The sequence below is a fragment of the Octodon degus genome, unplaced genomic scaffold, assembly GCF_000260255.1.
Source record: "Octodon degus isolate 3935 unplaced genomic scaffold, OctDeg1.0 scaffold00185, whole genome shotgun sequence".
NCBI classification, from domain to species: Eukaryota; Metazoa; Chordata; class Mammalia; order Rodentia; family Octodontidae; genus Octodon; species Octodon degus.
The window spans coordinates 4,775,513-4,788,275 of NW_004524761.1; the positions used below are offsets into that span (position 1 = coordinate 4,775,513).

The 12,763-nt window shown below is 39.6% G+C and overlaps 1 protein-coding gene across 4 annotated transcripts in view; it reads right to left on the reverse strand.

Moving 5' to 3' along the window:
* Nucleotides 1-342: 342 nt before the first annotated feature.
* The window catches only part of LOC101587656 (protocadherin alpha-C2), a 195,838-nt gene continuing 183,417 nt past the window's right edge, over nt 343-12,763 (reverse strand). For 3 of the 4 annotated variants that reach the window (XM_012517514.2, XM_023704030.1, XM_004643869.2), the window contains one exon: nt 343-3,895. In XM_012517514.2, coding sequence (XP_012372968.1) covers nt 3,585-3,895 — 311 coding nt within the window. In that variant the 3' untranslated portion in view covers nt 343-3,584. The remainder of the gene's footprint in view (nt 3,896-12,763) is intronic. The other variant, XM_004643868.2, reaches the window with a different exon arrangement.

Sequence of the window (12,763 nt, forward strand, 5' to 3'; positions counted from 1 at the left end):
GACTACTTAGAGAATTGAAGGAAATAGGTACAGAGTTGTGAAAATGACTTTGCTTTTTTCCTTCAGGGTGAGGAAAGAATAGAGTGAAAAGTAAAGTATTCTACATACTGACTTATTTAATTATCTCTAATTTACATTTGCATCAAAGGGAAAACTATATCTATAAAAAGATGGTGAGGAAATAAAAGAAAAATATTGACAATATTTATTGAGAACTATGATATGTCTGTCACACATGTTAAAATCTTTGAAATTATTTTGATAAAAATTTCCCAAGAAATATATAAATCATGTACCATAATCACTACTACCATAGAAATGAGGACACAGGGACCAAAAAACTAAGAGAATAATTACAGTTGTATCTTGCCCAAGGTTCCCATCAAGTTGGTGATGGAGCTATACTAGCTTATTTAATAAGCAGAGTCTTTATGTACCTCGCTTAGCTGGGACAAACTGTTTAAATCTTGAATTTGAAAGTTATTGATGGTGTCTCTTTTCAGTATTAAAAGTGGGCTAAACAAATTATATAATCACTCTATCTCGACATCACTCAGTCTTGTTCTGGAAGGCTATTCTGTGTATTATAGGGTGTTTGCAGCATCTCCTGTCTCTAGCCACTGGATGCCCCAAAACACCTCCTACTTCAAATAATAAAAACCAAAATATCTCTGGACAGGGATTGAAGTGGGTTGGGGCTTGTTCCAAGTTCAGTAGCATTGCACCTAAAACCTATGCTCAGAAAATTTAACTGTAGAGGGACAATAAAATGTGTTTGTTAAAGAACATGTACTATGAATTGAATTTAGTAGAATATCTGGCATTTACTCTGAAATCAATAAAAGTTACATGATTTCTTGGAGCATTATTAAACTTTTCAAATATAGACTAGTGCAAGAGATAAACAAATAATGAACAAAATGATTGGATTTGCTTTGGTGATAAAAAGTAGTTTTTTTTTTCTATTCTTATCAGATAAGATACAATAGTGTACCAGCAACCTCATGGCTACCTATTCTGGTAATATTGTGGATTTTGATTATTGATTCATAGGTATTTTGCCTTAGTGATGAACATTAAAAGCAGGGTAATAACCAGGGAGTGGTAACATTCATATTGCTTCTATTTTCTTCAGCAATAATAGCTAACAAAAGGTCAGTGTTCTGTTTTCTCCTACTCTTATAAATGACCACCATTTCTTTCATACCACCATTTCCATTTATTAGCAATAACAGAGGAAATACCAATAGCACCAATTAAAAATGAATCTACATGACGCGTTTTATCCTTACAGCTGTAATCACTAGTAACTAACATGGATTGGAAAGCACTTCACAAATTTAAAAAGTGCTGTACAGATACATTATAATTATCATCATTAATAAATTAGCCCGATTCTCCTAGTTCAAAAGGCACGTAAGGTCAGTTACATGGGCTTCAGTGGGGCAAAATGATCACAACCTACAATGTAGCAATGGTTCACGTGTGTTGGCAACAAGTTTTACCCCATGCAATCCTGCAGAGCTGAAGTTACACACCCTTCAAAATATGGGAGAATGAAGCTAAAAATAGACAAGACAGGTTTTTTTGAGATTTAATGTCTTTTTAAACAACAGACTCCTACCCCTTTTATATTTTTTAAATAGATAATATAATCAAACTTCTAAGTTATACATAACAAAACTAAAAATCTTATTTAAGATGACAATAAATTTTATTATTTTCTATGAGCTGATATTCCAGATGGCATTCCAATTTCAAAGCATTCTGCCACTTCAAAGAGGTCAGATTGGTAAAATTTGTGCTTGTACCCTCAGGGAACATCTTCATTATTCCTTCCAGAATTGTTACTAGAAAAAAACAGCATTATCCATTCCCTTGCCAGCAGGAGTCTTGGCAAGAGATAGCTCTTGGCTGACCATAAATAAAATTCCTTGAATCACCAGTATCTTGATTTAAGAAAGAAATTTTACTATGTCTTTCATACACAAAAGCTGATTAACAATGGTTTAAAAAAAACACTATTCCACTTTTTCACAGGTGTACAAAAAGAAATATAATGGAATTACATTCAACAATAAAGCTTAAAGTTCACTCTAGGTAATAATTGCATTAACATTCACATACACAAGCACAGAGTAAGTATATTTTAGGAGTCTTATAATAGCATACAGCATACATATGGGAGATTGATTTCAGGTAACATCATAGGTGTTAGTAATATTAGCAATTCAGAGTGTTATAGAAAAGGAAAACTAAACCAGAGAAGGTGTAGGCTATCACACCAAGACAAGTCACAGAATTAGAGGACTGAAAAGTCTGCTCACTGTGTGTATGAGAAAACAATATTTTTCTTCAATTTCTGGGTCTTGATAGAGTTTGTTAGACAAGTTGTGTATTCAAAGTGCACATCATTTTTCTTAGAAAAGAGAGAGAAAGATCCTTTTATTTAGTAATTAATACATGCAAGAGGCAGCCCCAGAGTGACCTGAAAGAGTAAAGCTGTGATTGGCAGGTGGCTGGTATAATACAGATGTTTCAGGCAATTCTCTTAAAGCACTTCTGTAGCAGCAGTGATCATTTAAATGGCTGTAGAGTGGATTCTCTTTTGAGGGGACTTTAGGGGAATTCATCATATTTTTCCTTAAAGATTTATAGCTATAGACTTTCTTTTTAAATAAATCTATCAAACAACAAACAGCATAAAGTGAGGTGTTGGGGTTTTCTTTTTTCTTTTGCTTTTGCATATGTACTGTTGGAAAAGGATCTGGCCTTTTCATAAACATTGTGTGCAAAAGAATTTTTAATAAAGTGAGCATAAGGACATAAACAGGAAACACATCAGATCTGCTTCTGTTGCCCTGGCTGGCCCTCTCTTAAACACTGAACTGTTGGCTTGTACTTCAAATGCAAGTTTTAAGCAAAATGACACCACAGCCAACAGACTTACACCTAAAGTCTTGTCAGTAGGGGTAGTTTTGTTTGCTGGAGGGTGGCCACCACTTCTTAAACTGTGAGATTTAGAAAGTGTGGTTGTTTTTACTTTCACATTTCCCCTCCTGCTTGGTAACTCCTTCTGTTTCTTTGCCTGTTTCTCCACCTTCCTCGTGTACTAGTCTAATGTGGCCCATTCCAGCCAGTATCTGACACTTGAATAATGGTGGCAGCCACACATACCCAACAGCCACAGACACCCAAGCTGCCCAATCTCAAAACCTTTCAGCCTGCCCTGCAAGTGTCATCAAGACAGGATCCCCGGAGCACAGGGTAGAGAGTCCAACCTCTCACTGGCGGGGCTGGGAAGGCTCTCCTTTGCGACGGAGGAGAAAGGAAACTTGGGTCTGCTTTTTAGGTTCTGAAAACAAGCCAGAGCGGAGAGAAAGAGTTAACACCAGACTTAGGAAAGCTTTTAAGACAAAAATCTGTTAAATGTGATCTACACAGACACAGGGAACTTTCTGCAGATTTCTGAGGTCTGTAATAGGACTCATGTCAATAGGAGAAAGGAACAGGGAGGTGCTACATGGGAGAGATTAGCCATTATTACAAAAACTGGCTAAGTGGCTTGTTTCCATTCGATGACCTCACTGGTCACTGTTGTCAGTCGTGCTGTTCCCTTTCTCCTTTTTCTCCTGGGCCTTGTTACCCTTCTTCTTTTTCTTCTTTTTCTTGGTCTCTTCCTTTTTGCCGAAGGTTATGAAGTCACTTTTGTCAATTTGGCTGTTAGTAGGCTCCTGCCGGATGGAGATGATTGCAGGAGATCCTGGGATAATGAATTTGTCTGGCAACTCACCGGGACCGGACTGTTTAGGGTTGCCTGGTCCGTATTTAAAGGTCCAGCTGTTGCTGTTGACACCAGCACCGACTGGAGGAGACACTTCTCCTGCCTCTGGTTCTGAAAGACATGACATCACAAATCAGTAACAAAGTCAACACATGCCCCCTTACTGCTAGAGTACAGGAGAAGTTCCCCAGAAAGTCAGTTCCCCAAGAAACCATGAGTTATTTCTTCAAACTTGAGGAAAAATGCCAGTGTTTGAAATAAGCGGGATAGATTTTCTGACCAGAATATCTAGAAATACAGTTTCCTAGTAACTTATTTTTTAATCTTTATGAAGCATTTCCTAAATAATATATCTGTGATTTTCCTACCTGGGAATGGGACAGTTCATATACCAGGTTAAAACAGAAAATTCTGATTTTAGTGTACAGACTAGAGAAAACTGTTTACAAATGTATTTTGACACCTATTGTGTTCGTAACACAGATAAACTAGCTGAATGACTTGTTCAATCTTAATTCTATTGTAATCTTGGATGGGGATGGAGTGAAATAGGAAAAATAAGGGAAAAAGTGAGGGATAGAGGAATTCTTTTTTTTTTTTTTTTGGACTGGGGCTAAAACTCAGGACCATGTGCTTGCCAAGCAGGCACTTAAGCCACTGAGCTGTATCCCCAGCATAACAGAAATTCTATACAGCATAAAAGGCAGGATTCCTGTTGTAAATTGGGCCTGTTTGTTTGACTGAAGTATTTGGAGCCAATCTCACTTTCAAACCAAACCCCTTCTGGAGACATTTAGTTGGGGCCCTCAAATGATTATAAGCCAATTCAGTACATGCAATAAAAAATGTACACAAACTGTAGGAGTTCAGAAAAGAAAATTATTACTTTCACTTAAGGAGAATTCCAAAGGAGATGTGAAACTTGCAGTAAATGTTGGGAAAAAACTATGTATCACAGGGACTTTTTTCAATGCAAGATTTCCTCAAAAGTCTAGGTGGCAGGTAAACCATAAAGTACCTCCATGACTTCTAGCAGAGAACTCAAAGGAGGAAAGAAAGAGTAGTAACGAATCTGGGCAAAATGATCCCAGAGGCCGTGACAGTGCAATCCTTGGACATCATAGCAGTGTCTATGTATCTTAACACTGCTCCTTTGGTGGATATATGAAAAGTTCTGCCAACTGAACTATTTATGTTTAGTTTCGGTTTGGAATTGTCCACATCTGCTCTTTCAATTTCCTTCGTTCTTATCATTTCTCAATCTCCTCTCAGTTGGTGTCCCTGAGCCCTACATTTTGAACATTGCTCACATCAAGTTCACTAAATTACTTCCAAAACCAGTGGTTATGTAAGAGAACTCTTCTTATTGATCCATTTGGCATTTCTTTCTTGAAATAATTATTTTTATGAGTTCTTTGTTATGTAGGAGAAGAATAATACTCATAGGTTCTTACTTAGGCAAAACCCCTATTCTAAAAGACAAATTTACAAGAAAATAACTAGAAATTATTAACATATATTTCATATACACAAAAGACACCCAGGAAATAAGGAGTTCTGCAAGAGGTGGCTTTGAATTCCAGCTTACAGCATCTGCAATAAAGAAGAGTAAATTTTTAGAGAAGTGACAAGTAGGACAAAGGAAAAAACCTTGAGCCTCTGGGGGCAGCAACTTGGGCCAAGGTGAATAAATGGCAGATAACAACTAGTTAGTAAAGGTTGTTAATGTACAGGCCACTGGTCCCATTGTTAACTTCTGTTCTCCTTGGTAGAAGGTGTGCAAGGAGCAGGGTGGATGGGAGTATCTTTTACTGTATCTTTGTAAATTAGTGCTCTGCTTTTAAGAAAACAGAAAGAGGGGGCCTGCCTCTTAGCTCAGTTCTTTAAGTGGCTGCTTCAACAAAGCAGTCAGGTTCAGGTTGCTGTGGTTCGATCCCCACAACTCCAGCCAGCCAAACCTGCCCTGAAGGCATTCGGAGCAAAAAAAAGAAGAAAGAAAGAAAACAGAAAGAGAAGGCAGAGAGAGAATCTGCTTTGGCTTAATCACTTTCAGCAATAATTGTTCATATTTGAGGGAGACATCTTCTTGTTCTTGCCTCTAAGTCAAATCATTCTCCTGACCTTTTTCCCTATTTTTCATCAGTCTTCTTGCTGGACCTTCAACACCAAAATGTTAGACCTTTGTGGAGTTTGGCCCTTACAGTCTCTTCTCTACACTGTCTCTACTCTCTCCTTTTGTAACCTAAGGCAAGTTTGTGAATACATATGCCATCTAAATATGTTGGTGGAGTATAGATTTGATTGCTTGATTGATTGAACCAGGAACTAAACCCAGGTCCTTTGCAGTAAACTACTTTCTCAGTCTTTTTTAATTTTTTTTATTTTTTTGCGGAACCGGGGATTGAACTCAGGCCCTTGCGCTTGCCAGGGAAGCACTTATTCCACTGAGCCATCTCCCCAGTCCCTCAGTCTTTTTTAAAAATGTTTTTATTTTGAGACAGTCTCACCAAGTCACTGAATTCCAGGTTTAAATTTGCAATTCTATTATCTCTGTCACCTAGAATTCTGGGATTACATATGTGACCCACCCCTGAACTGGGATACAGATTTAAATCTATTATCGCTCTTTGTTCTAATTTTATGTATCCACCTGATACATGGTGTCTCTATTTGGAAATCTCAAAAGAAAGGAATCTGAAATCAAACTCTTGGTTCCTCTCAGCTATGTCTTCTGAAATCTTTCTAGAATCAGTAAATGATAGTCCACTTACCCCATTGTTCAAGCCTGGAAATTCGGAGGTAGTCTTCATTTTTCTTTATTCTTCATTCTCCACTTATACCTTATCATTTTTGCCTCCTAAATATGTCCTCTTCTCTCCAATTTTACTCTTTTTGGGGGACATCATTATTTCTTATTTTAAAAAAATCTACAGATATACCTCCCACCTTGGTAAATCTGCTTCCTCTTTTGCTTCTAATGTTCTACAAGGAGCCAGAGTCATCTTTATTCCTTAAAATGTCTTCCGCCCTTTTCAAAAATTGAAGCACTGCATATACACAGTAAAACTCTTTAAAAGCAGAAATCAGATTAAATCACTCTGCTGTTTAAAATTATTTAAAGGCTTTCTACTGCCTTAAGGAAAAAAAACTCTAAAACTCAATATATACTTTCAGTAATTTAATATGTTTTATGCTCTAAATCTGTGAATATTCCTCTTCCCATTATATTCCAGCCATATAGACACTCTTTCACTTCCTCAAACATCACTTTATATAGCTTGACTCAGCTCTTTTATCCATGATACTCTTTTGTCTTGAATGGTCTCCCTCCATTCATAGCATGGTTCCTCATTCTGCAAGCCTATGTTTGAATGTAACCTTCTTAGAGAAGCATTTTGTGACCACCCTGGCCAAGCAGCAGCCCTTTCCTGGGACCTCTCACATGTCCCCACTCTTCTTATGGACATACCTCACTCTTACACAGACAAGACAGAGGGGTAGCTGAAATGAGTGGCCCATTGGCTAGTACAGCCTCAAAGATCATTTAGGACTGACATCAAACTGCTGTGAGCATGAATAGCTATCACTGGAAAGTCTTCAGAGACAGGAAATATGTCTGTTTATTCACCTATGTATAAGCAGTGTCTAGCACAAGTCCTGGCCCATAGAGCTCTACAAATATTTGTTGGATAGATGAATGAAAGTACTGCTGTGAGAAGTGGGAGAAGTATTGCTCATTGGCATACCAAGCAACTTTCCCTTAGTGGTACTTTGGGAGGGTTAAGCATCATTGTATCCACTTGACTGGCTTGGGAACTGCCTAGAGCAGTGGTGGCAAACCTTTTAGAGACACGTGTTCAAACTGCAACTCAAAATATGCTATTTATAGCAAAGTGCCAATACTACAGTTAAATCTGAATACTGGGGTTGTAGTTTAGAAAAAACAACTCATAAATTAACATCTTTTGTCTTGAAAGAAAAATAACATGTACCACAGGTTCACCACTATTATCTAGAGCATCAGTGAAATGCACTTCTGGATGTGTCTGGGTAGGACACAGAGGCATGACTTTGTGCACTAGATCTGATCCCTTGACCTTGTTCTTTGGCACTGTTCCCCTGCTCTGTTTCTAGCCTACATGCACTGAGCAGTTTTATTCCACTGTGCCCTTCTGTCATGATATTCCCACCTTGAAACCAGTTGATCATGGATGAAAACCTCTGAGACTGTGAGTCAATTAAACTTCACCTCCTTTAAGTTGTGGTGGTTGGATAATCTGTCTACCAATGGGAAAGCTAACTAATACAATTATTTCATAGTGCATGTTTATTATAGTACATGCATTCTACAATCTTTTATCACAGGGTCCTAGAAGCTGGGCCTGCAGATGCCCAATAAGTGAGAGAAATCAGAATAAAGCCTAGCATCTCTGCCTTCATTATATATGTCTCCTTTATTGCCTTAAGACTTCAGGTCAGACTCCTATTCAGCTGTGCATAAAGGCATGTCAACAGCCTAAAAAATGTATCTGAGAACTGATAATACAAGGTTTATTAATCCTAAATTTACCTAACTTGCCATATTTCAAGACTGAGGACACTAACATGAAATAAGGGATTTTTAAGATTTGCAGTAACATTAAATTGCCACCTTTTACAAAGTTCTGTTGTAGACCCCCATGAAGCAGCAACTAGAAATCTCTTGTCATTGTGCAGATAATGATACCTTGGATTTCAGCAGAGCTGAATCCATTTCAGATCTCTATAGAGAGATCATTTCATGATGAGGTCACTCCCACTAAACAGAAGCAATCATTTCATAGGAACCAGATGATCCCAAGACTTAAGAACATCTCTGAATCAACCTTGCAGTACTAGTGCTGAGGTAACTAAAACCACAGCTTGAGTAGGATGAGTACTTACTCTGCCAGCTATGCAAACCCCACTCCCACAATGTAGACTACTTCCAGCTATGCAAACCGCTGACCCTTGCCTTTGTTTCCCTTTTCTATGAAACCTCTTCAAAGACAGATCTTGAAGCTTTTTAATCTCTCCTTCCTAATGCAGCCATTCCAATTAAAGCTCTTTTCCTGCCCTTCACCATTGCTAGTCTCCTTGACTGGCATTTTGGGACCAGTGACAGGGCCTGGTCTGCTGGGACCTCCTAAGCTGAGGCTTTCATCCTAAAACTCAAGTACTCTTTTGGAGCCCCTAAAGACAATGAGGTAATGCATGTAAAGTGCTAAGCCTAATCTTTAGCACAATGTAAGAGCTCCATAAATGGTATCACATATGGCTAACTATATATGGCACAGCTCTTGGGGCTAACAGAACCAGATAAGAATAGTGCAAATTTACAGCAAGCAATAGGAAGAGGGAATAAGAGACTGCGCTCTCCCTCAGACCTCTTCCCTATGCCATGCTTCTCTTGGCAGATCTTACACTAGAGCACTGTGGGAATAGGTCGATAGACATTTTTTTCTTGGAGGCTAAGACTAATTTCTTTTATCCATCTGAAATAATCAAATCTGCAAGTGAGATCATCCAGAATTTATGTTAGCATTTCAAATACAGGCTCTGTCTCTGAGAGACTGAGACAAAGACAAGAAATATTTTTTAAATGTTTATAAAGCCTATGATTTATGTCTAGAACTGGGTTTCAGCACCATTCCACAGTCTTTTTATTGCTCTTACAAGAGACCAAGATGCAAAATATTTGCAGTCATGGTGAGGACTTCCCACAAGGCCTCAGGGCTATCATCCAGAGATACAGGGCGCAGAGCAAAATTCATTTCACAAAATTAATGGACATTAATGGCCCTGTCCATTGGCCAAGAAAGCCTCTCACAGCAGGAATGCCAAGAGTTAATCAGCTCCTTTTACCATATCACAGAACTTCCCCTGCCTCACCTTGGTTCTGTCTGACACAGCCTAAACTCTAAGAAACCAACAGAGATCTGTTGAGGTGCATTCTCCACATGTTCAGCAGAACAAACTGATTTCTCCAGTTCCTCACAGACATTGTGCCCAACCTGTTCTGGTGGTTATATAAGCAAAACATTGCTGAGGGCTCATCAGCATCTCAGTTGTGACTCACTCAGGTGAAACAGTAGCTTAAGGATCTGATGAAAGGCATTTGCTGACCTCCTAATCTAAATTCCTTTTGGCTAAGAATACTGAAGATCCTTGCCCGGCTTGGCTATCCACTACCATACTAGGGGGTGGGGAAGATTCGAGGACATTATACCTTTTGAAAAACAGGAGAAGGGATGGGCCAGCCAGATAGCTCAGGGGACTGAAGCACCTGCTTAAGCAGAGCACAGCAGGTTTGACCTCCCTTGTGCCATGCTGGCCTTGCCCCTGGGCTCACTGAGGTGGCGGCTGAGACTGGGCATGGTGGCACATCTGTAATCCCAGTGCTTGGGAGGCTGAAAACAGGAGAATCACTACGAGTATGATCTACGCAGTGAGACCCTATAGACCCTGTCCTAAATACATTTTAAAAAGAAAGAAAGAAAGAAAAACAGGAGAAGGGAAGATGTATTGTTTGTGTTCCAAATCCAGTGGGAGGCCAGACCCTACAAATGGTCAAAGAAATGTCTTTTCTTTCAGCACTGCTTTCTTTCCTTCCTCCTGGGACCTCTCATGTGTCTCCACTCTTCCCAAGGACCTACTTCACCCTCACACAGCCAAGACTGAGATGTAGTCAAAGCCAAAATGAGTGGCCCTATTTGCTATGCAGCCTAGAAAAGAATTTAAGACAACATCAAGCTGCTAGGAGTCTAAATCTTTAGGCAGTGGCTTTTCTAAGCATTTAGATTACAGTTTAACAGAATTTTTATAATTTTTTTCTTAAGTGATTGAACCCAGGGGTGCTCTGCCACCACCACCAGTCCTTGGCCTTTTTATTTTATTTTGAGACAAGATCTCACTAAGTTGCTCAGGGTGGCCTTCAGCTTGCAAGTTTCAGGTTCTAGTCCCCCAAGTAGCTAAGATTACAGGCATCCACCACCATGCCCAGCCAGAGTTTAAAAGTTTAAGTGGAGTACAATTGTAATTATAATAAGTAAGTCTTTGTTTGCCTTGTTTTCTTTGGTATAATTGGGAAATTTCTTTACAAAGCATAGGGAACACATTTAAAAATGAGAACAACATATTTTTTTTCCAGTACCAGAAAAAAACAAAATCCATATTCTGCTTTTACTCTGAAAAACTGCTCTCTGGAATTAGCTGGCCGTTTTATGTACCTTCCAGGGATGTTTTTGGCAAAATTTCCAACTTTGTTCTTTCATGCTAAATTAAACTTGGCTGTCTCAGTTTATAAACTCGGGGTCTAGAAATGATTAGGAATTCAAAAGCGAGGGAAGGACCTGGAGATTTAGCACAAAATGCCAACTTTTTAAATCTCACTACAAATCATTCTGAACTGTTCTGGACAATTACTGAGGCTAGGATGAGGTTTTCTGATTTACAAGGATTTTTCATGCTGGTCCTCACAAGAACCTTACAAAATACATTTTTGCTAACATCTACTCCTGTTTTATAGACAAGGGGCTTGAGGACCAACAATCACACGGTTACCAACTGGTGGAACCTCTGTCTCACATTTCATCTCTGTCTCTAGCTGTCTACCTTTGTTTTCCTCTCCCTTTTGCCATTTAGCATATTGTAGGCTCCCGCTGTGAGACACATTCCAGGACCTGAGCTGTGAATCAAGGTTCTTTGAAAATCCTAACACATAATACAAGTATCGCAATTAGTACGGTTATTATATGTTTTGTTGCCATATAGGAGGCAGACGCAGGCAAAGGTTTCTACGCTAGAATCGGTAGAAAGACGTGGAAGGGGGGAGGGGTGGGGATGCACCACCGCAGAGACCGGAACATCACAAACCAGCCTCCAGGTTTCAGCCCCTCCCCTTCGCTCCTCATTCATCTCTTTGTTACTGTCTCTGGGATTTCAGTGCTAAGGTTAATAAAGAGCTTCCAGAAAACCCATCATTTTGATTAAAGCCAGGGACTATCTTGCCAGACAGCACTCTGGAGCCTGCCTACCGCTAAGTCAGTGCAGACAGAAAAGGCTATTAAATGATTACAGCCGCTTCCGGGCCACTCAGCTCCCTAGACTGCTCATTCTCTGACCCGACTGCTCAGGGAAGAAGACAGGGCAGGGAAGGCTCTGCAGATCCTGGGTTTGCAAGTGAACATCCAGAGGATTCCTAAACTCCGCCTCCTCCTCTTTGTCAGTTTTGCCACCCGAGCCAGCCTCTGCATTCTTTATAGCAGCTGGTTTTCTTTCTACCTTCTGGCTTTGAGCGACCATATGATCTCTGTCTCTGTCTTTGTCTCTCTTTCTCTTTTCTCTCTTCCACAATTTAGCAGATCGTAGAATTATACAGTTCAGCCTAACTAAAAGCAAAACCAACTACCACCCAATTGGGAAAAGACCAGGTTGTAAAACATCTTCAGCTCTTTCCCCACCCCCTATCTCACAGTTTGTGAGCGCCACCCGCTCCCTGATCCTTTAAGAATCAGGCAAAGGTAACCTTGTAATTAAGGCCAACAAAACAGAAGAATCTTAAGACCGGCTTGGTGGCACATGCCTGGAATCCCATCGCTGGCAAGCCTGAAAACAGGAGGGTCACTAAGAGTCCCAGCTGAGTAGTGAGACCCTGTACCAAATACATGGAGAGAGAGAGAGAGAGAGAGAGAGAGAGAGAGAGAGAGAGAGAGAGAGAGATCATGAATGAACACATACTGGTCTAAAACCCAAATCCTGTCAAGGATGGAGGATGGGGAGAGAGAAAAAAAAGCGAAAACCATCCAGGTTACCCATTTCCTGGTGCTCCTCAGTCCTTCAGTGTGGAAAGTCACAAGAATTTTCCATCATGGAGAAAAAAAGAATGTAAAACTCCACTCCCTGTATTTGGTAAAACTTTAAGTTATGAAATCATAATACAGAGGTTTAATCCCAACTACA